This window comes from Dipodomys spectabilis, unplaced genomic scaffold, assembly GCF_019054845.1.
Source record: "Dipodomys spectabilis isolate Male_0828 unplaced genomic scaffold, ASM1905484v1 ptg000073l, whole genome shotgun sequence".
Classification (NCBI taxonomy): Eukaryota; Metazoa; Chordata; class Mammalia; order Rodentia; family Heteromyidae; genus Dipodomys; species Dipodomys spectabilis.
Window position 1 is genome coordinate 661,380 of NW_024870750.1, and position 27,092 is coordinate 688,471.

The 27,092-nt window shown below is 40.7% G+C and overlaps 1 protein-coding gene and 1 long non-coding RNA gene across 5 annotated transcripts in view; one reads left to right on the top strand and one right to left on the bottom strand.

Moving 5' to 3' along the window:
* Positions 1–27,092, top strand: part of Samd4a (sterile alpha motif domain containing 4A) — a 227,698-nt gene that overhangs the window by 135,328 nt on the left and 65,278 nt on the right. For 3 of the 4 annotated variants that reach the window (XM_042682597.1, XM_042682599.1, XM_042682598.1), the window contains exon 3: positions 1–519. The exons of the other annotated variant lie outside the window; for it this stretch is intronic. In XM_042682597.1, the coding sequence (XP_042538531.1) occupies positions 1–519 (519 nt within the window). The remainder of the gene's footprint in view (positions 520–27,092) is intronic. 4 annotated transcript variants of the gene reach the window in all.
* LOC122110088 lies at positions 447–26,535 on the bottom strand. The gene is made up of 3 exons (XR_006147808.1): positions 26,525–26,535; positions 25,221–25,222; positions 447–528 (listed from the first exon to the last, which is right to left on the bottom strand). It is a non-coding gene; the product is annotated as an uncharacterized LOC122110088 (long non-coding RNA).

Below are 27,092 nucleotides of genomic sequence, written 5' to 3' on the forward strand. Positions count from 1 at the left end.
GAATCATTAACCAATGGCAACAGGAATCCAAGGATAAAGTGATTTCCCTCCTGTTAACTCACCTGCCTTTGCTGAAGCCAGGAAACCTTGACGCAAAAGTAGAGTATATGAAACTGCTGCCCCAAATCCTGGCTCACTCAATTGAACACAACCAGCATATTGAGGAGAGCAGGCAGCTGCTGTCCTATGCTTTGATCCATCCAGCCACATCGCTGGAAGACCGCAGTGCTCTGGCCATGTGGCTGAATCACTTGGAGGACCGCACATCGACCACCTTTGGCAGCCAGAACCGTGGCCGTTCAGACTCTGTGGATTATGGACAGACGCACTACTATCACCAAAGACAAAACACCGATGACAAGCTCAACGGGTGGCAGAACTCTCGGGATTCTGGGATTTGCATCAATGCCTCCAACTGGCAGGACAAAAGCCTGGGGTGTGAGAACGGTCATGTGCCCCTCTACTCCTCCTCATCCGTCCCCACCACAATCAATACAATTGGAACCAGCACAAGTACAAGTAAGTTCCCTGCAAACCCTCTAACGTGATCTGGTTTGGTGACTTGCTGTGTGTGTGGCATGTCTTGCTGACAATGTCTGCTCTGAGCACCTTGGAACCCTGGGAGAGAAGGGCTGATGGGAATTGGCTGTGGGAAAAGGCTTATTGGTTGGTCTCTGAAAAGATGAAAATATTGGACAGGTAAAAGGAATGGAAGGTCCAAATTTGGATTCCAGACAGACCAAGAACAAATAAAGAGAGAGGGAGAGAAGAAATGGTGAAAGAAGGAAACATCCTGTTTCTGCAAACACAAATGCCTTTCAAACCCACATGTCTTTCGTCCTGGGGTTTTGGGATTTGCCAAGACACTGAGTTACTGTGTGATTCTCTAAACCTGATTCTAACCCATGGTTAACCTGCCAGTCTCATGGGCTTTTTTGCATTTTTTTCTTCTTTTCTTTCTAAATTTTTTCTTTCCTTATTATTTTGTACATTTCACCCTAGAATGCCCCCTCCCCTTGCATTTCCTGGTTGAACCTCCAGTTGTTGCTCCTGACCAGGGAAAGTAGACTTGCTGATGGTGAATGCTGATCTATGTGGAGACCTCGTATGGAAGCAGTGGGCTTCCTCTTGCTCAGTTTAACCTCTTAGGAGAGGTGGGCCAGGAACTGCTTTGAGGGAGGGCAGTAGAAGACATTTTCTCCTCCATTCTTTGATCACCAAAGCCAAGTGCCATGCTCATAGCAGGCAACTGGGTCCAGGAGTCCTCTGGGATCCTCTCTGGATCCCAGCTTAGACCAGCAGTGACCAACCTATCACTCATGCCTGTATAAAAGCAGCCCACCATCCATCAGCACTCCTTGTACATGTACAGCCCTGCTTCACATGAATCTGTGAGGTGATTGTCTCAGGGGAAAGGTTTTGCAGTTAGATCTGATGGACTTGTCAACCTGAAGGCACCTCTACTTAGCAGGCAGGAGGAGAGGTCAGGGATGTTGCTCATTGGTAGTGTGTTTGTCTAGCATGCATCAGATCCTGGGTTTCATTCCCTGTACCACAAACAAACAGATATATATGAGACAAGACAACTAAAAATGAGCAGGGATGCCTTCTTGGATTTTACCTCCATTTGAGTCTTTTGGCTACTGGACCTCTTTAAATGGGTTTTTCACGAATGTAAGAACATAGGATTATTAACTACACTAATTGATAGTACCTTAGTGAATAACCAAGGAAATCCTAAAGATAACTACACTAATATTGTTAAGAGAATTTTTAAATTTTTTCTGATTTTTTATATAGACACAAATAATTAGACTATCTGAAGATTTAGGTGATTGTTGCACTAGTGACTTATTATGTAAGAGGCTATGATAGCAGACAATGTCCGACGGCTTGTGATCAAGCAAGGAACATTTTCTCTAGCCTTTGCTTGCTTGATAGCACAGGGAGTGATGGCTGGGGTTAGTAGAACCACCTTAGTCTCTTGGCTCAAATTTCTTAGGTTAGCCTTGTCCCTGTTACAAAACTCTTTAATAACTGGGAGAGATGCAAGCTCTGAGCAGCCTGCCCTTTCAAAACTTGGTCTTTGATATTTTTATATTTTATGTTATTTATCCTGAAACTGGTCTTGGGTCATTATATATTTTCATCTGTTGGTTGGCACGCTCTGGGTTGGGTCATCACAAGGTTAATACATTTAAGATGGCCATCAGGTTGTAGTCAACAGATACATATTTATCATCATGGCTACCCAGTCCGGTGCAGAGAAGGAGGTTCAGGGATGGCTACCTTGACTTTCTCAATCTTGGAACCCTTGAGTTAATACTTGAGTTGCAAAGGACTTAGAAGTTCAACCAGATGACTACATTACATATCCCTGGGAAAACAAAAGAGTTGGACCTCTTTTTAAAGAGCATCCAGCTCTGTCACCCCAGTATTTAGGAGGATGAAGTAGGAAAGTCATGAGTTCAAGGCCCACCTGGGCTACAGAACAAGTTGGAGGCCAGCCTGAGCTACATTGTTAGACCCTTCTTTTTAAAACCAAAGCAAAAAAAATCATCATAAAGGTGAAACAACTTAGATCTCCCCTCCACAAGGTTTCAGTAATGTCTGTACCACAGTGTTACTTACAGTCACGTTCTACTGCTCTTCATGATCTATGGAGGTTGTGTTCATCGGAATTGCAAACCTTTGGGCTTTTTTCTTGACTTGTGCCTGTCTCACATATACATAGAGCAACTGTAGACAGCCTGATGAAAGAACAGAGCTATTAGTGTCAGTACCCTCCAAAATCTAAACCCCAAACCTACAATTTGCTGACTACAACTTGATCAAGTTATCTAACTTCTCTGAACAAAACCTTCCCTTGTAAAATGGCAACATCGTGATTTCCCCTCTTTGAGGACTGTGATAAGATAAACAGATAATGTAAATGTCCAGAGCAGCAAAAATAAGCACATATTAGGTGTTTGCCAGATGAATAAATAAATAAAACTGGAAAAGATGGTGAGAAAAGTGATATTCAGAGTGCATTGACTTGTTCCGTTCTAATGGTTACCTGGTTAACAGCACCTTTCCCTGAGCTGAGGCCCATGGAGAAGACAAGTGTTCTTTGACTTCCAGTGGAATGATGTCCCTATAAACCGGTCCTAAGCAGAAAATCGGGTAACTCAAAACAGCATTCAATATACCTAGTCTATGTAACATCATAGCTTAGTGTAGCCTATCTTTACACATACTCTGAAAATGTATATTAGTCTATGGTTGGAAAAAAATCATCTAATACAAAGCCTGTTTTATAATAGTGTATTGAGAATCTTATTTAATTGATTGAATACTTAAAGTAAGAAAATACAAAAAAATTGTTAAGTCCAGTCATCCTAAATCCGTGGTCTGTGGGACTTTGCATATGGAGTGAGTTTTGGCCATGTAACTGTGATAGAAAATGTGTGACTTCTTCTACTGCACTGAAGAGCTACATTTCTTCCCTCTGTCAAGGTGGAAAAGAAGAGCTATGCAAAACATAATTTTAAGAACTGAAATCAATTAGTCTACACATTTTCAAATTATCAACCATATTAATGAAAGCCACCCTCTTACTGCTTTTCCCTCTATGTAATTTATTTAATTTATTACTTTTTAATTATTGTTATTATTGAGTAGTTGTATAAAGGGGTTACAATTCCATAAGTCAGATTATGAGTACAATGTTTTTTGGTCAATTGTCACCCCTTCCTTTGGTTCTCATTTTTTCCCCTCATTTTTTCCCCTCATTTTTTCCCTTCTGCCCTTACCCACAAGTTACATAATTCATTTCCTCTTACTGTTTTATTTTCATTTTCTACCTTGGTTTATTCCAGTTTATTTTTCCTGAACTTCAACTAAGTCCCTTACTTGCTTCCTCCCTGTTTAGATTCCAAATTAACCAACTTCCACCCCAACACTGCTGTCTACCTACTGTGTGATAACATGGTTGGAATTAATGAGAAACATAAAGAAACTTGAGATATTGTTCCCACTTGCAGGGTGCCTGTATTAGATACAGGACTTGTCAGTTAAGTCTCACGTTTAAAGATTAAATATTGCTTTTGTCCTGACTTATTGTCCACAGAGAATTCACATAAGAATCCCAGAGATGGCTGGGAAGGTGGCTCAGTGGTAAAGCGCTTGCCTTGCATGCATGAGGTCCTGGGTTCGATTCCTCAGCACCACATAAGCAAAAAGAAAAAAGCCAGAAGTGGCACTGTGGCTCAAGTGGTAGAGCGCTAGCCTTGAGCTGAAGAGCTGAGGGACAGCGCCCCAGCACAGAGTTCAGGCCTCAGACCGGACCCCTCCCCCCCCAAAAAAAAAGAATCCCAGAGATATATAAAAGAATGGTACAAAATTATGTAAGTACTGCCATAAGGACCTATTAGTTTTAATGTCAGTTAAAGGAAGTCTATCTTACTCTCTTCCTTGCTGCTTAACAAAATACCATTGACTATGTAATTTATAAACAACAAAAACTTATTTGGCTTGTGATCATGGAAGTTGGGAAGTTTTAAGAGCAAGAGACCACATCTAATGAGTGCCAAATACATGGTACATGGCTACATGGTAATGTGGTAAGAAAAAAAATGTTAGAGAATGCAGAGAGGGCTAAACTCATTTTAAAACAAACCCTTTCAAACAATATTTAAGCAATATTTATTTGCCACTCAATTGTATCATCTCTCAACACTTACATTAGGGAAGAAGATTTCAATACTTGAACTTGGAAGAACATATACAAACTATAACAGAATCTATATTATAAGTGCTGTCAAATTTTTGGAGTGTAGGAATCCTTGTGAATTGGAGAATGAAGAAAGACTTTGGAGGGGAAATGGACATGGGCTAAGATAGAAAGGGGGAGGAGAATTTGGTGGGAGAGGACACTCATGGTAGGAATATGCATAGAGAGCAAAAAGATGGATGTGATAATGTAAAGAGTTGCTTGGGAGATAGTGAGGAGAAAAGAGGTTTATGAAGGAGAAACAGGAGCCAAGAAGACAGTGAAAGTAGACTGAAGAAAGGTTTGAAAGCCCCTAAAGAAATTGAGCATGGGAGTGTCATGAGCAATGCTGTATGAGGATTGTCAGCTATGGGCCAAACAAGTAGATAGTGAATGATTCGTTTCAAAAGTGCAGTTGAAAACACAAGTATCATAAGAATAGATGCAGAGCAGAAGGGATGAATAGGAGAAATAAACCTAAGTGGAATTACTCTAGGATCAGGATTTAGTAATACATTAGATATATATTATTGATTCATAGATTTGTTTACTCACGTAAAAATATTTGTTGAGCTTTTTTCTTTTGGCATTTCTGGGGATCAAACCTGACTCCTTGTGCATGCAAGGCAAGCAGTCTACCACTAGAGTACATCCCTAGCCTTACTGAGCACCTTATATAGGCTTCTCTTTCTAGGGACACTTGGAACACATCACTGGAAAAGACCAAAGTCACAGTCCTTATGGAGCTGGCAGTGTAGTACATATTAGTTATATAAAACATTAGGTTTATATTATATAATATATAAATTATATGGTTATAAATTTTATATATGTGTAAATATATCATTTGAGATTGATTAGTGACATTGAAACAAGACAGAGTCTAGTAAGAAGGATCAAGTGTAGATAATGTGGTGGTTACTGTATGAAGGGAGGTGGTCAGGGTAGACCTCATTGAGAATCTGATATATCAGCAAAGACATGTTAGTGGTATACGAGTCAGACTAGTATCTAGAGGAAAGAGTAGTCCAAGCCAAGTAAAAGCTAGAACAAAGATCACTAGATAGAAGAAGTCTCAGCTTATTTAAAGAAAAGCAGGAAGGGGCTGGGAAGGTGGCCCAGTGGTAGAGTGCTTGCCTTGCATGCATGAGGCCCTGAGTTTGATTCCTCAGCACCATATAAGCAGAAAAAGCCAGAAGTGGTGCTGTGGCTCAAGTGGTAGATCACTAGCCTTGAGCTGAAGAGCTGAGGGACAGCACCCAGGCCGAGAGTTCAGGCCCCATGACTGGCAAAAAAAAAAAAAGAAAAAAGAAAAGAAAGAAAAGAAAAGAAAAAAGCAGGAAGGTTGGTACTCAAAGAGGAGGATGGAAGAAGATGGAGAGAAAAGGATAATTCCATAGGACATTACTGACCATGTCAAGGGCTTAGACTTTTGCTCTCAGGAAACCAGGAAGCTATTGGAGGATTCCTAGCAGATGAGTGATATGACCTGACTCACATGTTAAAGGAATGTCTTTGGCTGCTGTGGTGTAAATATATCATATAGATATAATGTATTCCTGGCAAAGACAAGAACAGGCAGACCCGTGAGGAGGCTGGTGAGGTCATTCAGACCAGAGATGAGGCTGGTTCAAGCAAGGAGAGTAACTTAGAATGGTCAGAAGCACTCAAGATATACGTTGAAACTAGGGAAGGGATTTAAAAAGCCAGTGTGTTTTGCCTGAGTATCTAGAAGGCTTGCGCTCCTGCCAGTTGAGATGGATGAGTCTTTGTGGATCAAGCAGAGTAGATTTGAGGTTTGTAAAAGTAGGAGCTCCGTGTCACAGTTGATAGGTTTGGCATGTCCCAGAGAGAATCAGAGAGGTGGAACAGGTAATTGATAATTAGATATATGGATATGTACTTTAGGAGAGAGAACTGTCTAGCACACGGAAGATTCTTAAAGCTACAAGACTAGATGAGATTACTTGTGCAGATATGCATACAGATGGTGACCAAGGACTCTAAACTTAGACACCTCACCTCAGCCTCTGCAGGCTAGAGGAAAGGAAGAAAGCAAAAGAAGCTTAGAAGCTACTCAGGTGAGAGAAAATGTGTGTGTGACCAGGCGAGTAGAAGAAAATATTCCAGAGAAAAAAGACCGATGAATTGAGTTACTCATAGGTCTAATAATAGACCATTGGTTTTTTTTCAAGGAGAAACAGTTGAAATAAATTGGGGGGCACTTAGCAAATGATAAACGTTGGAACATATTACATCTTAGAGGTGTACATTTGGATGATAAGATAGCACCAAGCTTGATTTGGGATGCTTGTTGACACTGGGAAGATATGCCAACATTGAGATGGAGAAAAAGGATGTATTGCAGGTAGGCAATAGAACCACACAGAGGATTTGAAGTTAGGGATGAGGCCAAAAATAGGGGCCTCAAATTAGTCCCAATCTAATGAGAATCAACCAGTTTTTATCTCTTCAGATGCAAGAATATCTTATTCCTTGAAGAAGTTGCATCAAGTGAGGAGATCTTGTCTAAGTGCTGGTAGTTCACACCTGTAATCCTGGCTACTGGGAAGACATAGGTTAGAAAGATCTCAGTGCTAGGAGAGCTGGACCAAAAGTTCACAAAAGACCAAATCTCAATAGAAAATGTTGGGCAAAGGGTGTGTGCTTGTCATTTCCACTGTTGGGGAAGCAGGATTGTGCTCCAGTCTGGTCCAGAGAAAAAGTATGACTCTATCCCCAAAATAGCCAGAGCAAAAAGGGATGAAAGTATGGCTCAAGCTATAAAGCACCTGCCTAGCAAGTGTGAAGTCCTGAGTTCAAACCCTAGTAACACCAGAAAAAGGGAAAAAATCAAGATATCTCATGATGTTTGGGCAGGACTTTTTGTTCCATGAGAGAAGAGAAAAGTGGCTTGAGACTGGTTGAGAAGTCAGCCTCATTCTCCTTCGAAGGCAAAGCAATGACTACACCTAATGACTGAGCAAGAATGTGCTGGCTCTTCATCATACACCTGTGCAACTCGAAAGGACTAAAGTACTGATTATCACATACCTTATCCAAGGTCTGGTCAACTTGGTTTCAGCCATCACAAGAGATTCCAAATACAGAGTGCAAAGAACTTGGCATAGCATCACTAGGTTGCTTCCCGTCTGAAGTCAGCTATAGAAAAAGTAAGTCATTCAGGAAAAGAATAAGGATTTCTTGGCTTTCTTGAATGCTTATAGAACTCCATGCATGGAAGACATTGCTACATCACTTTCCTGAGACTACCTGTCCATCTTTTTTCTACTCTGGAAGAAAACTACAAACCATTGCAATGCACTATTCTTTTAGCATTATATTATTACTGTATTATTATTATTATTATTAAAGGTTTAGTTCCAGGGCTTGAACTCAAGGTCTCTAGCTCTTGCTCAGCTTTTCCCACTCATGGCTGCCAGCTTTTTGCTTGTTAACTGGAGGTGCGAATCTCTTGGATTTGTCTACCTGGCCGGGCTTCCAACTTCAATCCTCAGATCTCAGCTTCCTGCATAGCTAGAATTATAGGTGTCAGTCCCTAACCCCTAGCTAAAAACATGCTTACGTTAGCCACATATGAGGCAAGATCTTAGGAACATAAGGTATCAAAGTGATTCCAAACTCCATTGCATCTGCTCACTTCCACAGATTCATGGTAGAATTTAGAATCTTAGTAACCTTTATTAATTTTGAATCATTTCCTTTGGGTTGATACAAGTGTACATTAAATAAATGTTTGTTCCATAGATCATAAATGAGTGAATTAGTGATAGCAGTCACTAATGTAGTGTTTACTACATACTGGGTATGCAAATGCAACTCAGTATGTCAAATATAAAGCCCTTTAAGCAAATAGTTCATTTAACCCTTAGAATCCCATGATGTGGGCATTATTGTTCTATTCATCTAACAGATAAATGGGCTCAGACAATTTAGCTTTACCAGCATCACAGATTAAGTAGTTAGGCTGAGGTTTGAACCCAATTAGTCAGACCCAAATCTGACTCAAGTTTACATACCTCTTCCTTCAAATCCTGCCTTCAGAGATTAAGTCCATGAGGAACCTGTTTATCTCTGATGCTGAATTTTCCCCAGTTCCCTGCCTGTGAACCAGCTACCCTACTATTTTGGTGGTCTCCACAGAATACAGATGTGACACTGTCCAGCCTGCTGCTGCTCTGAGATCCTAGAAACAGAGGTGCTGCTTGTGTGCTAGCTTTGACCAATGTACCTTAGTGTCAGCTCTTAGTGTTTGGGATCCCAACTGTTTGGGGTCCCATCTTTGGTCAACATGTTCACTTCTTCCCACTTACAATCCCCTTGGTGATAAGCATTGTTTTTCTTTCATTATTATTGTTAATTTTAAATTATATTTTAATTATCTATATGTATCTAATCATATTTTAATTAACCACATACAATTAATTATCTACATATATTTAATTATATTTTAGTTAACTATAAAGGGGTTAAAATTCAACATGTCGGTTTTAGCATGTTGATTAGCATTCTACCTTTCATCCTTCTTCCCCATCTGTTCCAACCCTTCCCATTCCCTCAGTTTTCCTTGTTTCATAGGATATACGCAAAATATTATAATTGCATTCTCCCCTCTTTATTCATTTATCTACCCTTCTGCCCTTGACCTCCCCTCTTCCCTCCCCCATTTCAAGTACCAACTTCCTCGTATTCATTTTGGGTTTTTTTTGTTTTGTTTTGTTTTTTTGTCGGTCCTGAGGCTTGAACCCTGGGCCTGGACGCTGTTCCTGTGCTCCTCAGCTCAAGGCAAGCATTCTACTACTGGAGCCACAGCGCCACTTCCAGTTTTCTAGTGGTTTATTGGAGAGAAGAGTCTCATGGACTTTCCTGCTGGGCCTGGCTTTGAACCTCAATCCTCAGATCTCAGCCTCCTGAATAGCTAGGATTACAAGCATGAGCCACCAGCGCCCAGCTCGTATTCATTTTGGTAGGCTGTGAGTTAGTTCTAAGGAGTTATGCCATCTGAATTCTCCCCTGCTGCATATTCCATACTTTAGTTAATTATTGACTGTATGTATGTGTACTTAACATATTTATACCTTAGATTTAACTTCCACCATTGTGTTTCCTGACTCCTCTTTCCAAGGAATCAGAACCTTGGGTGGCTCAAAGTTACAGATATTTTGGAGATGGCAAAGTCCTGGCATGCATTCAGCCGCCATGCTCCTGTGGCTGAGCATCTCTGTCAGATAATGGCTGTCTCTTGCTAAGCCCAGATGTGCCCTCTGAATCCTCCTCAATATGCCCCCCTAGGCAGCCACTATAATTCAATAAGAGACGGCATGTGGGCTGTGCCTCTCTACTCATCTTGCCAGAAATATTTGCTGAACAGTAGGGACTTAATAAATTCCTGGGCTCACTAGGCAGATGTTCACAAAAGTAATGAATTTCCAAAATAAACAAGAAAATGTCCCTAGGAGTTCACTAAGTATTTAGTGGTAATATTGATCATTTAGCCTTCTGTCATAGTCACATAGTAACATTTATTTTTACTCTTGCTCTTTCTGTGACTTAAAAAATCAGTTTCACAACCTATAGACACTTTAAGACATACTGGGATTTTGACCATGCAAGAGTTATAGGAATTTGTATACATGTGATGAAATGCCAGTGTTATACCTAAGTTCTGATAAAAATTAGTGAATATAAAACTTTCCAAGGGGGCTAAGAAGGTGGCTCAGTGGTAGAGCGCTTGCCTTGCATGCATGAGGCCCTGGGTTCGATTCCTCAGCACCACATAAGCAAAAAGAAAAAAGCCGGAAGTGGCACTGTGGCTCAAGTGGTAGAGTGCTAGACTTGAGCTGAAGAGCTGAGGGACAGCGCCCAGGCCCAGAGTTCAGGCCCTACGACCAGACCCCTGCCCCCCCCCCAAAAAAAAAACTTGCCAAGATCTGAGTAAGGTCCATAGTCTAGTTAGCTACAGTGTGTGAGTGTCGGTTTCCTTGGTTTGATAATACACTATAGTTATGTAAGATTTCATCTTGGAAGAAGCTGGGTGATAATGAGTTCTCATGTGAGAACTTTCTGGGTAGTATTTTTGCACTTTGTGTATATGTGTGTGTGTGTGTGTGTGTGTGTGTGCACGCGCGTGCGGGTGCATGCACGCCAATACTGGGTTTGAACTCAGGGGTGTGCTCTCTTAGCTGTTTCGCTCATGGCTAGCACTCTACCTCTTGAGCTGTACTTCTCTTTTTGGTGGTTAATTGGAAATAAGAGTCTCACAGACTCTTATCTGGGCTGGCTTCACGCGATCCTCAGATCTCAACCTCCACAGTATCTAGGATTATAGGCATGAGCCATTGGCAACTGACTTGTACTTGCTTGTGAATCTGAAATTATTTCACGATTAAAATTAAACAAAAATGGTTTGTGATATCCAGTACTCTACTGTATGTGTATGGAGGAGGTAGGGGTATTCTAGTTTGGTAGCCTTCCTGAGTAGTCAGTAGAAGTGTTTGTCTTTGCATGAGGCCCATTATGAGCTGGGTAACTGCTAGGCCTTGGAGGGAACATCTGAAGCCAAAGGAATTCAGCCGACAAGATAAGGATTAGGGATGAGTCTCAAGGAAAGTGGCTCCTTTAAGCCCTCCTAATTTGTAAATGAAAAATGAATTTGTCATTTATTTTTTATTTATTTTTAATTTCTATTTATTCATTATTTTTTATTTTTTTCATCATCCTCTTTCAGAAGTACCTAGTTTGTCCATGAAATCCTTTCTTTTTCCCTCTGCCATGCACATTTTCTTATGAGACTACCAGCCACTTGAAGCTCATTCCAGACAGCCTGCAAGAAACCATCAGAACATAAGTATTCAAAGGAAGAGGAGAGACTAGGCAGGCCTGGTAGGAAAACAGACCTTTGGAGACTGGCAGAGGATAAGGCCTTGAGAGCCTGGTTCTGTCTCTTCAGCTGCAAGTCCAACCCCAGCTTAGCCTTCAGAGCCACTGGTGTAGTTCAGAGTTCCCTGTAAACTTTCATGTAATTATTTTGCCTTCCACCAACAGATTTTCTTTCACAGTCCTTCTCCAAACATTGCCAACCTGGCATAAAACTACAAAATTCCATTACTGCCTTAACCCCTCATTTATTCTTCAAAGAGGTAACTAATGAAATAGTTGCTTGGCTTCCTTTGAGAAGCATTTATAACAGCTGGCATGATATATTTTTAGCTGTAGCTTCCTTCCCTTTTGGAGAAACTTTTTTTAGTATGGCATTGGCCTTCCTAACACATACTGCATTGTAAAGATGGCTCAGTGATCTCTCAGAGGACCCGGCATTGCCACTTTTCCTTTTCCCCTTCTCCAAAATCCAAAGGTTTTACACAACTCTGCTCTTCCTCAAGATGCCTAGTGTTTATTTTCTAGAATTTAAGGAAGAACAGACAAAAAGAGGGGAAAAAAAACACAGTAGTAAGCAAGAAGCCTCCTAGTTGATTGTCCATCAGAACTTCCACTGCTCAGAAGAACGCCAAGACCTCTGTGGGCTCCAGACACTTTGGGTCATGATTCTGTGCCATCCATTCTCCATCTGGGAGGATTTTTTTAGACTTCAATGACAGCGAGGGTTATTAAACACTAGATGAACTACAAAGGAAGACAGTTGCATTCCCACTCTTTACCATACTTTAAAAATAGACTGGATTCTGATTGGTATAAATGGCTTAAGTTGGACAAGCCTGGTAGAGGGGAAGAAGAAGGAGAGAGAGCTGAATAAAATTATATTCTATTACATCACAAGACCACAAGTCATGTTCTGATACCAGCTGGTCCACGAACCAATGGTGAACTTTGAAATTTGCATTTGCTTATTTTTTTCCCCTCTTCTCGGTTTTCAGATTTCCAGGAACATACGCAGGTTACACTGAAGAATGATGTATTATGAATGTAGCTTATACATAGCTTTGCTATCTTTAATATAGAACAGATTGAACCCCTGAGATTCATGATTTCATGTACCAAGGGGAAATCCAAGTAGCAGCAGTTACTGTCAACATGGTCTATAGTTTTCTACCTCATAAACACTAAAAATCATCCCCACCATCCTCCTGTCCCTACCTAGCCCTCAACATTTTAGTTAGGTACACATTGTATTAGAAATCTAAGATATAGCCAATTAGGAGAAGATTATAAAGCCAGGAGTCAAAGCAGGGCTTGAGGATGCATACCTGTAACTTCAGGAGTTGGAAAGCTAGGGCAAGGAAGGTCATGAGTTCAAGCCCCAAACTGGGCTTGAGAGGGCAGGAAGGAACAGAGGAAGGGAAGTGGAAGAGAGAGAGAGAGAAAAGGGAAGGGAAAGGAAAAGAAAAATCAGAAGGCAAGATAGTCACAGGTTTTTGTGGGTTTGGCAAAAGCTAAAACTCTGAACATACTCCAGGGTCAGTTTCTTGCCAAAAATCTGGACCATTTCCATGGACAATTTCCATGGTAAGAGTTAAAGAATGGAGCCAATAAGAGCATGAGTTCCTTGAGACTTTTGTTTCACAACCAACCTTGCTAAGAGGTATCCATTCAGGAAAACCCATATAATGGCATTACCAAACAAAATACCTGGGGCGGGCTAATTTTACAAATCAAAGAGTATCTAGGCATGGTGGTTCACATCTGCAACCCCAGATACTTGGGAGGAAGAAACAAGATTGCAGTTTGAAGCTAGCCCAGACAGAACTTGGTGAGAGACTGTCAAGAACAAGTGGAGAATGGTGGCATATACCTGTGTGGTCCCAAGCTATTCAGGGGGTGGAGATAAGAAGATCACAATATGAGACAAGGCAGGCACAAACCTATCTGTAAGACAAACTAAAATCAGTAGGCCTTTTGTATGGCTAAAGTGGCAGAATGCTTTGCTTGTAAACTCAAGGTTCTGAGTTCAAATCCCAGTACTAACGACGTGTGTGTGTGTGTGTGTGTGTGTGTGTGTGTGTGTGTGTGTGTGTGTGTGTGTGTGTGTGTGTGTGTGTGTGTGTACATACAGCTTTGGAGTCAGACAACTAAGCTTTATAGCTTAGCTTAATATAACTAGGTGTGTAGACACTGACAGTCCCTTGACTGCCAAACCTCTTTTCCTCATATACAAAATGGGAATACATTTCAGAAGATCTGTTGATTTGATCAAGGTGAATAATGGTATGTTCATCATGATAGCTGTTTAAAACACCTAACCATAAGGAATATGGCCTTAAATATACTTAGTTAAATACGCTGTTTTAATTTAAGGCTTATTGTTGTACATCCATTGGGAATCTTTTTGTAGTGCTGATATGGAACAGGGGTCATACCAAGCAAGCACTCGACCACTGAGCTACATCCCAAGCCCTTGGGAGTTTTTTGAGACAGAGTCTCACTGTGTAGTTCAGATTGGCCTTGAGCTTGCTATGAGGTCAAGGCAGGCCTTAAACTTCTGATCTTTTGCTGCCTGCATCCAGAGTCCTGACATTATAGGCATATATCACCATGCCCAGCTTTGTAGTCTTTGTGAGTGTGTGTGCATGTGTGTGTGTGGGGGGGGAAGTAGTCCCTTGAGGGGAGGGCCCCTGACAAGTTACTCTTTGTCTTTCCTGCATAAATCATTTTATTAATGCACTATTATCCCCAACTTCTTTAAAACAGAGCAGGAATTTAAACACATTTGCAGAAAACAACCTTAAGCACAGAATCTTACTAGATTCTAGTTTCTTTTTATAATTTTGCTTACTTTCTTGTCATATAAATCCAATAAGTAATTTTAAAGCAAAAATAATATTTTAAAAGCATTTAAGTTCTCACACAATAATAATTATTATAATTATTATTATTTTTAGTCAGTCTCGGGGCTTGAACTCATGGCTATTCCTGAGTTTTTTCACTCAAGGCTGGCACTCTTCCCCTAGAGCCACAGCACCACTTCCAGTTTTCTGGTGGTTAATTGAAGATAAGAGTCTCAGGCCTGTCCTGCCCAGGCTGGCTTTGAAGTATGATCCTCAGATCTCAGACTCTTGAGTAGCTACAATTACAGGCATGAGCCAGTGGTTTCTGGCTTGCATTTTTTTTTTTTGGTCGGTTGTGGGGCTTGAACTCTGGGTTTGGGTGCTGTCCCTGTGCTCTCCAGCTCAAGGCTAGTGCTCTACCGCTTGAGCCACAGCGCTACTTCCAGTTTTCAAGTGGTTTATTGGAGATAAGAGTCTCATGGACTTTCCTGCCCAAGCTGGCTTTGAACTACAATCCTCAGATCTCAGCCTCCTGAGTAGCTAGGATTACAGGCGTGAGCCACTGGTGCCCAGGTATGCAATTAATTTTTTATAACTCATATGTCATCATTTCTGGAGCACTTTCTATAATTACATGTTTGCAGCTAATACAACTGTCATATACAGGGTTTTATTTGCCCCTAGTACTGGAGATTGAACTCAGGGCCTTATACTTGCTAGGCAAGAGCTCTGTCACTTGAGCTACATTTCCAGTCCTCACATACAAATTTGGGAATTAATTCAATAGACCCTTGATGGTATACAAGTAAACATACAGGAAGTTGGTGAGCCTTTAGCACCACAAAGTAGCTCAAATTGCATGGAGAATATTGGTGGATATTATACACAGTTGGGTAAGTGAAATTGAGTTAAGAAAGCTTTTTAAGGTTGTTGGGAGGATTAATTGTGAAATGCTGGGGAAGAACTTGCCAATAAGGGATGCTCAGCAAGTCATAGTCCTTACTATTGACAACACTGCCCTCGTTGTCAATGGTAACAAGTACTTCTTCTACCAGCTCCATGACAAAGTTATTCCAACACACTATATTAAAACCAGCCAACACCAGTATTCCCTTACGTATTGTTCCAAAGATAGAGTTTCCTAAACACCTTTGAAACTGACTAGATAAAAGGAAGAACGAATAGTGAGGTAAAAATTAGCTAATGTTGTTTGATTGAGCTCTGTTACTAGCAGGCATACATTTTTAAAGGAGTAATAAGTATAAGAAGATCATTCAAATATGTTAAAATGACTCTGTAGGGATGGAGTAGCAATACATGGGTCTGGGTGTAGGTACCACAAGGGAAGTGAGACCATTTCCAAATGGGCAGAATATTCTGCAGAACAGCGGTGTGTCATAGTGAAAAAGACAGCGGGCTAGCAATTCACTCCACTGCGAACTCCATGTAACTGCAAACTCTGGGGGACTCCCCCTTCTTTCAAAAGGCTTGGGGTTTGGGGCTGGGAAGGTGGCTCAGTGGTAGACTGCTTGCCTTGCATGCATGAGGCCCTGGGTTAATTTCCTTAGCACCACATAAGCAGATAAAGCCCAAAGTGGTGCTGTGGCTCAAGTGGTAGAGCACTAGCCTTGAGCTGAAGAGCTGAGGGACAGTGCCAGGACCAACATTCAGGCCCCAGGACACACAAAAAAAGGCTTGGGTTTGGAGAACCTTTAAAGTTGCTTCTTCCTAGCACTTGTTTCCAAGGTAGGAAAATCTCTAGCTTATAGAGCACCAAGTACAGTAAAGCATTTCAGAGAAGTGGGAGGTGTCAAAGCCAGGAAGAGATTTCCTCACTATATTCAGCATTAACCTCATGCTCAAAAAAAAAACAAAAAACTCATCTTTAAAAGAATATGAATCCCATAACAGCTACCTGGAATATGAAACCAGGAAGTATGGCAGACTAGGGTTAGGTGGGAAATTACTTTTTACTTTACCTCACTGAGAACCACATCAGTACCATATGTCACCTAAAACATATAAAATGAAAAAGATACAAGATGTTAGTGAAGGAGATAAGAGAAGATAGGCTAAGAAGAAATGATGAGTCGCTGGGTGCTGGTGGTGTATGCCTGTAATCCTAGCTACTCAGGAGGCTGAGATCTGAAGATCATGGCTCAAAGCCAGCCTGGGTAGGAAAGTTTATGAGACTCTCATCTCCAGTTACACACACACACACACACACACACACACACACACACACACACACACACACACACACACACACACACACACACACACACACACACACACACGCCAGAAGTGGAGCTGTGTCTTAACTGGTAGAGTGCAAGCAGACAGAAACGAAAGAAAGAAAGAGAATGAGAGGGAAGGAAAAAAGAATGAGAGAGAAGGAAAAAAAGAGAGAAAGGAAGGAAGGAAGAAAGAAGGAAGAAAGGAAGGAAGGAAGGAAGGAAAGGAAAGGAAAGGAAGGAAAGGAAAGGGAAGGAGGGAAGAAGAGCTCAGGAACAGTCCCTAGGCACTGAGTTCAAGCCCCAGGACTAGTACACAAAAGAAAAAAAATGAGAGTAAATTATCCATCATAGTAATGTTAAATAAGGAATGATTTGATCATTCAGAAATGTGTTGAAGTTTACTACTAGGAAAAGGCACTACCACATGTTCCTCAATCTCTGCCACATGGAAAGAAAAGAAGTTTGGCAAGAAATACTGGTTCAGGTCTCAGTGAAGATGAAATTCTGGAGCATGCGGCAGTTGCAAATGTGGATTCTCTTTCCTTTCTTAAAGAAAAAGGCCTTATTGGAGATTCACCAGGCTTAGGAGCCTCTTAGCTAGATCACAGGCCACTTGCAGCCATTCTTGGTCTGGTTTGTGTTTCATTGTGATGGGACCCTTTTGGAAGAAAAGTGGTCTGTTTGGATGTGTTCTGTATTTTAAGGGATCTAATAAATTAAATGTTCAGTCCTCCTCCAGTGTGCCTCCAAGTCAAATGTTTCCATGGCTAGAGCAGAGTGATATCTCTTTTGGACTATCTCAAAAAATACCACCATTATGCGTCAAACAAAACCCAAAGCCAGGCTTTGGTGGCTCACACCTATAATCCTAGCTACTCAGGAGACTGTCTGAAGATCACCATTCAAAGCCAGAGTGGGCAGGAAAGTCTGGGTCTCTTATATCCGATTAACTACAAAAAACTGGATGTAGAGATAGTGGCTTAAGTGGTAGATCACTAGCTTTGAACACAAAAGATTAAGGACAGTGCCCAGGCCCTGAATTCAAGCACTATTACTGGCACAAAAACAAACAAAAACTCAAAAGCAACATTTTCATACCTGAGTCTAAATAAAACTAGAGAGGCATCCCTCGGTTCCGTCTTCCCAAAAGACCATCTTTGGTTGGCATCTGTAGTTCAGGTATACAACACGTCTAGAGAGCTTAGAAAGCTCCCTCCCTTAAAAGAAAATGAGGGTTAATGTGAAAGGACAGAGTGGTCTTGCGTGGCCTTTTGTTCACATAAGGTGAAGCATTAACAGAAAACACAGAGGTGTCTCATTTTACACAGGGAGTATACTCCAAACAATTTGCCTGAAAATCTGTGCTGAACATGATTGCATATGCCTGTAATCTGCCAGCTACTCAGTAGGTAGAGATAGGAAGGTAGAGATTCAAAGCCATACCTGGCAAAAGCATGAGACCCTATCTGAAAATAAGCCCCCAAAAAGTGTGGATGTGGCTTCAGTGGTACAGAAAGCATGTGAGATCCTGAGTTCACACTCCAGTACCAGAAGAAAGGCAGGGGAGAGGGAAAGGTTGCCCAAGATCACCTTTTTAAAAATCCAATTAATTTCCTGTTGGTTAAAATTATAATTCAAGGTATGAATTGTCTGATCCTTTTCATTAACAGAAACTCTTGAAGTCTGAGGTTCAGTTCCTCTTTTCCTGAGATTATCAATGTTAATAACATATGAAGTAATTTAAATGAATATCAGAATGATTTCTGCAGGTGCTTTTTGCAGTGTGATGATTTAGTTTAGACTTCTGTTTTGCTGTATTTCACAAATGCCATTTATATGAAGTTGGATATTAGGGCAAGCAGTGGTTTCAACACCCCCCTCAGTTGTACTTGTTAATGAAGAGTCTTCTCAAACTCACTCAGGAGCTGGGGGAGGGTAGACTGAAAACAGACAGTGATCCAAGGCCGTGGCTACAGCATAGCCTGGATGGATAGGTTGAAAGTTTTGGTGTGATCCTTATTGGGCCTTAGCAAGCTAGGTTGTGAGAAAGGATAAAGGGACCTGTTCACAAATGTTTATCATTACTCAATTAATCATTTTATGCATATGATATTGTCCTTATGTCTGCTAGGTTTAGAAGCATAATTTTAATATCTCAACTGAATGCTATATGCTAATATCAACCTAAAACCCTGAGCCCTCTTGCAAGTACAATGGAGAGAAATGGGCCCATTTGTACATTTGTTTACTTTGGGCAAGGTTGCTCTGAATTTATCAAGGTTCTCTAAGTATTATTTGCTCAACTTCTAAGTCTAAATGCTCTTGATTCCCAAGAGACTGACAAGGTGATGCTAGCCAATCCCTAAAAGTGGATCTGAGCTACAAATCCTAAAATCAAGGTAAGTAAACAGAAATGCTTGCTTGTGTCATTCAGGAATGAGTATTGTCCACCCTCACAGAAAGCAGGTGTCTTGGAAAACAAATGATGTATTACTTGCAATTTTTCTTTCCAATCTATGATGTCTGTGAAGAATCACTTAAAACTTTGAATGGTGAACAGTTCTTCCCTCAATTTTTCCATTGGTGATCCCCTTGTCTCTCTAGCTTGAGACAGCTGCATAATTTTTTGCTTTAGAATGATACTCTTGCTCCTCTTCCCCCAGCCATTCCATCTGTATGCAGTTCAGAGAGCAGGCTAATGATGAGGTACTGGAAAAGCAGTTGCCCAGAGAAAAGCTCTCCTCTGGCATAGTGCTTGTGAACATGTCCTTATGTCTCTGCCTACGTGCAAGTCTCCTTCTATCCTTGGCTGTTTCATGAACAAATTTTTTAGAAAGGCCAGTAATAAATGCTTTTTCTTAAGGAACAGAAGACACAAAGGTTTTCAAACTTAGCTCTTGGGTCTATGGCAAAAAGAGCCACAATGCAACCAAAAAGAAAAAAAAAAAAAAGACATGCTCCTATCCTTAGCCAAGGCTTTATGGTATGGGCTGCTCCTATAGTCTTAGAAGCAAGAAGCTTTCTGCACTCAGAAGTTAACCTTTCAAACTTGTGGAACTCCAGGCCGAGGGGCTGTTGAAATTCCTTGTTGTGGGAAACTGCTTGTGTCTGCAGTTCATCTTCTCAGTTCTACTTCATTCTATTAGGTAATGGTTTACTTCTGGAGCTATGGATTTCTGCATGACCACAGTGCTTTCTTCAACGACAAGGACCAGGAGAAACAAAATATTCACTGAGGCTACTGCACTTAAGGATCCTAATTTTGGAAGTAGGTTTCTGTTCTGCTCTTTCCTGTTTAGTTCAGTCAACTTAAATATGGCACCTTGGAATCATCCAGATGGGTAGAGATTTGAGCAGGCCTTTGGCTGAGTTGTCAGATCTTCAGAAAGAAACCTGCTTATCCTCAACCTGAAGAATCCAAAGAAGCCAGATGCTAAGTCTATCCCATTGGAGCTCTAGTGAAATTGTGAAATTTTAGTGAACTGTTAAACCACATTATTGAGATCATCTTTTCTGCTGCTAGAAAAGTTGGCTTTTCCTCAAGTCCTGCTGTTCAAAGCTGAATCTAACTTAAGATGCCCTGATCTACAATCCCTAAATCTATCAATGGAAATGGGCCACTTTCTAGGATTGAAATAAGGGCTAGGACCACCGCCCCTGGCCTTTTCCACATTCCCTTTGTTGTACCCTGTTGTTCAGGAATGTGCTAGTGGCACTGTCTAGCAGGATGACTAAATACACTGGATGGCAGAATCAGAGTCCAGAAAGTTCTTAAGTTCCTATCAAGCTATATAGTAGGGGTCAGAACTACTTGAGTTAAAATCCCAGTTATACTGATGACTAGCTATGTGGCTGTGGAGCAATAGCTAAGCCTTCTTGGCCTTTGATACCCTCATATTTTAAAAGGGCTAGTAAGTGCTACCTACAAGTTTTTATGAAAGTGCTCTGAGTCTACTTTTTCTTAAAGACATCCATCTTTCTTGGAGATTTATCTCTCTATGCTAGTTTTGCTAGTTACCTTCAAACTAGCCTCCTAGTCTGGCAGTATATACTTCTTGTGTTCTCAGAACTGTTCCTGGAGTTTAAAAATAATTTTCTCTCATTGATTTCTGTCATTTCTTAAGAATTCCTCTAAGCCCAATAACCACATTACTCTGTTGATCTTCTAATTGACCTTCCTTAACTTTTCATCTTTTTCTTTGCACATTCTACTTTTAGTTTTTTTTTTCTTTGACTAGGTTAGTCCTATAACTTCAAATTCTATAAACCTACTCTAGTTTAAGAGCTGTGTAGGAGGCCCAGATCTTACACTTCTGTGACAATCTTCTCTAGTTGTTTGAAATGATAAATCGGTCAATTCATTAGAGGGAGAATTTGATAGATGAATGGTAGCTTCTAATGTCTCTATATAGGCATTCCAGGTATAAACCTTCATGTAAATATAACTTCATAATCAAAATTCACAGAATTAAACCTAGAGTATCAGTATCTCATACCCATAACCCTAGCTACTTAGGATGCTGTGATCAGGAAGTTTTGGTTTGAGGCCATCCTAGACAGAAAAGTTCTCAGAACCCATTCTTAATCTGTAGCTGGGCTCAGTACTATTATACCAAGCTACATGGGAGACTGAAATTAGGAGGACCATGGCCCAGGGAAGAAAAATTCAAGAGATGTCATGTTCATGGAGTGAAGCTGGTTGTGGAGGATTTGGCAGGTCACTCTAGCAACGAAAGGAAACCTAAAGTGAGTGGATCACATCTCAGACATATGCTTGGTGGAAAAAAAGACTCCCCCCATCCTAAAAATAACTAGTGAAAAATAGGACAAGATGTATGGCACAATAGTGTCATATCAGCCTAGCAAGCACAAGACTCTGACTTCAAATTTCAGTACCATTAAAAAAACCCACAGAATTAAATACAATCCAAACTGGTTAATATCTTTAACTGTAGTGGAGGAAAATAATCTTCCAGAGGTAGTGACTTTGGCTGATAGTAAGAGGTTTCTTTTCCTAATCCTCAAGACACTGCCATTCCAAAGCAGTGGTGATATTTTCTGAATAGTTAGGCAAAATTCGGAGGGACTTGTCATGTCATGAGTGGTGGATGTCTTATCTGTGAAGAACGAGTGTCCACATCTGGAAAATTCCAGGTTTGGGTGAAGATAAGACACCATCAGTTCTGGAAAATCCATGATAGCATGCAGTTATCTTTCATTGGTTTTTGTTCCTGTACTGCTAGACCACACTGTTTATTTAATTACACAAACCTGTGCCCAGTCTCAACATTTGGATCCTGAGATATATAACTACAGTGTCAACTGAGGAATTACCCATTTTAGACCACAAACCTATTTTTCTACTCTTGTCTTTTTTAATAACATTGATATGAAAATTAATGACTGTTGGGTGCTTATGTGCTATGACCATCAAAACCATAGGGATTTGGGATTAAAGGCTTGATTAGAACACAAGCCAGTCAGTGAAATTTTGTGGTAGATACCAAGCTCAAGTCCTAGTCTTTGACAATAATAATAACAACAACAACAACAATAAAAGGAGTTTGAGTCTTCATTTTATTATCAACTTTTTGATACTGAAGTTAAAAAAATTGCAATATCTGTTGAGGTCTTTGATTTCCTTAACTGATAAAAATGGGTAGAAGAGGTGGTTTAAATAATATTCATCCAACTGTATCTCTTTCTTTTTTATATCAAGGGGTCAAACTCAGAGCCTTACCTATGTGAGGCCAAATGGTCTTCCACTGAGCTACATCCCCAGACTAAAGTTCTGGAATTTTGAGATAATTTAGGAATAACTAATGAGGGGAGTAAATCTCAGTGTTTCTGACATTGTGTGTGTGTGCACCCGCACACGCGCGCGTGGGCACACATCCTGAGGCTGGAACTCAGGGCCTGGGCACTGTCCTTGAGTTTGTTTTGTTTTATTTTTGTTCGTTTGGGTTTTTTTCCTCAAGGTGGGTACTCTTCTGCTCAAGCAATAGATCCACTTCAAGCTTTTTGGTGGCCAGTTGAAGATAAGAATCTCACAAATTTCCCTGCCAAGGCTGGGCTGGCTTGGAACTGTGAGCCTCAGATCTCAGCCTTCTGCATAGCTAGAATTACAGGCATGCACCAGCTCTTAGTCTTTTGAAAGCAACGTTTTTTGGCAGAAGAGTTCAAGAAATGTAGCACCCTCATTAAAATACCATCAGGACCAACTCCATTGGGCATGTAAACATCAATAAAACCTCGGCATGGCTCCCTACCAACTTTCTCAAGGGTTTGATTGAGGAATGTAAAACGCTGCCCCAATCCCATCTGGTACCAGAGACAGAAGGTTCATTTCAGGGGGAACTGTTCCTGAAGTTCCACTTTTCCTTAAGGGAAACATTATGGTTATCTTAATATTTTTGAAGGAAAAAAAAGCCTGGATTGTTTTTCTTAAGGCTGCTACTTCTCTGGCATTTAATTCAAAATAAAAAGATCTTGCTTTGGCATCTTTTATGTAGATGCTTGTCTACATCTGCCCTCAACACCTACACAAGAACAGAACTATGGGCTTTCTGAGCCACTTGGGGAAAGCCCAAATGGAAAAGAGTTTAGCAGGTGATGTCTAAGTCACTCATAGAAAATCTTGATGACACTACTCAGACCCATGGACTGTAAACAATTGCATGGCAGAGCTAACCTGCAGCCAGGGAAGTTAGATGAGCATTTCCCACAGAAGCAAAGGAAATTTTCTTGACTTTCACATGATTCCCTTGATAACTGTCACTGTAAAAAGGAGAGCTAGGATTCAGAGAACGCATTACCACTTCCTCAGAAACTCTCATTAGCCTGGAAGATACTGTGGCAAATTAAATGAAATTGAAATCACCTAAAAATTTGACTTCCTTCAGCAATTCTTCATGTAAGATGTTACTTGGAATATGAACGCTGCCTTAAAGCCCCCGGCTGCTGTGTGTTTCCAAATGATCCATGATGGCTTAATAAATGATAAGAAATGCATTTGCCTCTATGCAGCCCTGTCTTTTATAGATACTCTTTGGCATCCATGCTCCTGTTCCTAGATATGCTTACTATTTGTTGAATGGGTGAATAAATAATTTAGCTTACTCTTTTACCAGAAAAGCAATAACTATTCTTTTCCATTTCAAAAAGCATCTTCTAGCTGAATACTGGTGGTTTATGCCTATAATCCTAGCTGCTCAGGTGACTGAAATCTCAAAGCCAGCCTAGACAGGATTGTCTGTGAGGCTTTTACCTCCAATTAACCAACAAAAGGAAGTGGAGCTGTGGCTCAAGTGATAGAGTGTTAGCCTTAAAGAGAAAAGCTAAGAGACAAGCCTAGACCCTGAGTTCAAGCCCTGGGAACAGCACACACACCACACACACACACACACACACACACACACACAATCTCATGCACTGTCTTACTTGGTCATTATCATCATCCTTTCTAGGGCCCAGCATAATATAGATCCTCAGCAAATATTGGATGAATGGAAAACATGGATGGATGGATGGATAGATGGATGGATGGATGGATGGATGGATAGATGGATAGATGGATGGATGGATGGATGGATGATGGATGATGGGTAGATGATAGGTGGGTGGATGATGGATGAATGGATAGGTAGATGAATGATTGGGTAAATGGTTGCATTATGAACGTAACATCCATCTTATGTGATCCTATAGCAACTCCAGGAGATAGAATAGATAATACCTTCATTTTGTTTCCCAAACAAGTACACTGAAGCTAGTAGACTTGCCTAGGATTTTAGGTATTGATTGTTCAGTGTCTAAGCCCAAACACTGCCATGAGAGGCAGTGTTGCATTGGGCATAAGGACACTTGCCTGCCAGTCAGAGGATAGGTTTTAAACCTTGGCTCGCTCTTGTTCAACACTGTCTGATCTTTTGATAGCTCCTTACTGACTCTGCACCTCAACTTCCTCTCTCTGAAATGAGGGTAGGGAGAGTGCAATGATAGAACTTATTTTATGAGGTATTAAATGAAGAATAAATGAAACACTGTCTAGACATACTTGGTAGAGCTGACATGTCAGCTGCATGTCAGGTTGATGGTGCTCTTTTCCCTTCTTCAGAGGACAAACAACTAGGAAGCCTGGTCTTCACCCTTTCATTTGATTGCATGTAGGGAAAATACAGTGCAATATCTCTAGCCCAGGGCATGAAGGTAATAGCTAAGAGGAAATGTATTCAGTCACCCTTTTTTGAGAGCCTCAAAATACAGAAGAAAAGCAAGCCTTGGAATGAGAGATGAACGAGAAGAATGTTAGAATCATATGTGTTTCCCTCTCCAGAATCTAGCCCTGGTAAGAGCTATTTGTGGTGTTAGGCCAACTTTGTGTAGGGGTGTATGTGGGGGGGGGGGTGTCCAGAGGCTTGAACTCAGAGCCTAGGTGCTGTCTGTGAGCTTTTGTGCTCAAGGCTAGCACTCTTCCACTTTAGCCACAGCTCCACTTTCTGCTTTTGGGTAGTTAATTAGAGATGAGAGTCTCATGGACTTTCCTGCCCGGGCTGGCTTTGAACTGCCATCCTCAGATCTCAGCCTCTGAGTAGCTAAGATTACAGGTGTAAGCTACCGGTGCCTGGAAAGTAGTCATATCTTGGGTAAATGCTTACCAGCCCAGGGAACAAAGAGGTGCCACCACCAGTGCTCAGTTTAAGACTTAACTTTTAATGATATAGACAAGTAATATGGGAGAAATAATATCTGGTCCAGATGAGCTGGGGTATAAGAAAGAAAGTCCCTGAATGAATATGTTAGTAGCATCATCAAAGATCAGCTCCAGGAGTCTTAAAGATCATCCACTGAGCTATGATAGCTTATCAACAGTGTACCCTCAGCTTTTAGAGACTGGCAGATGGTGGACCCTCAGCAAATATTTGATGGATGAATGAATGAATTCATCTATTTCAACCTTTGTTTCCTTTTACATAGGAGGAATCCATTGTTACCCAGCTGTGTAAAAGGGTCTCAGCCTGAATTAGTGTAATGGAGGACACTTAGAATCTTTCCTAAGGATTTCAGCCAATCAGTATTGCTTATAAATATCCAGACAAAGAAGTTTGCATGCAGAGTTTCATGCATGTGACTCGCATGACCTGACTCTCTAGAGTATAGACATAAAATCCAAACACTTTAAAAATGTGTGGGAGTGTCACGGAGGGTATAATTCAAGGGCTGTACTACAGAGTGCCAGCTTAGCAAGGCCTTGAGTTCAAACTCTGGTATCACCACTCACCCCCCCCAAACAAAAGAAAATGTGAGGGCAAGAAAAGGTCAAGCTGAGTCTGAATCAAGGGGAAATACTGTTCAGGATAGGTAGAAACTTGCCAGTGTAGGTAAGAACTCTGAAAGAGCAACATGAACATTCTCTTTGGTATGCAGACCATGGTGGAAAAGTCATCTGTTGTAAATCTGTGAAACACTATCAAGCCATCTGAGATAATTTTCATGCCAGTGTAATGCTGAAAATATTACACGAGTGTCATTAGATTAGCCGATACTCTTGAGTTTATTTTTCTATTAGCAGTGTTGGTTTATATTTGGTTGTTGTTATTCTGATCATTGACAATTCACATGATTAATTCACATTTAATATTTAATTCATGATTGATATTTTGTAGCATGTTCAGACGTTCAAAACACAATACTGTACATTAAATGACTCAGTATTTTCCCCACTCCAATCGTATGATGTTTCCTTTTGGTAGCTAATGGGGTAAACTGGGGCACAATAAGTTTATATGAACCCTGGCTAAAATTCCAAACTCTCCTCACTACAGCAGAGTACTTTTGGCTGAAGCTGGATGTATAGTCAGCACATTTTAACCTTGAATGTGAAAATAAATCTCCTGACATCTTATTAATGCAGATCCTAATTCAGTAGGCCCAGGGTGAGGCTCAAGGGTCAGGTTCAGTCTTTCTAACAAAACCACAGGTGCCACTGATGCTTCTGATCTGTGGGTCTAGAACACATTTGAAGAAAAAACTTTTTTGATAATTGTGAATAAGTTATTTTCTCTCCAGCTACATTTCCAGACTAAATCTTTCTGCAGTTGATTACATTCAGAGAGGGCCTAAGGCTGACCTTGAACCTCTTGATTAGCAAGAGTGAAAAATAATCCCTAGAGGAAACATGACTGCCCAGGAATAAAAATATTTGTCTAAGGATTCTCTACAAAGTTCTTCCTAGGTATCACTTGGATTAGAAATCTGGTACCAAAATATCATTTATTTTATCTAGAGAACAGGCCAAAAGGGATAAAATTCTGAGCTGGGGAGCCTGAGCAGAATTTTATGTGTGAACGCAAAGCAAGA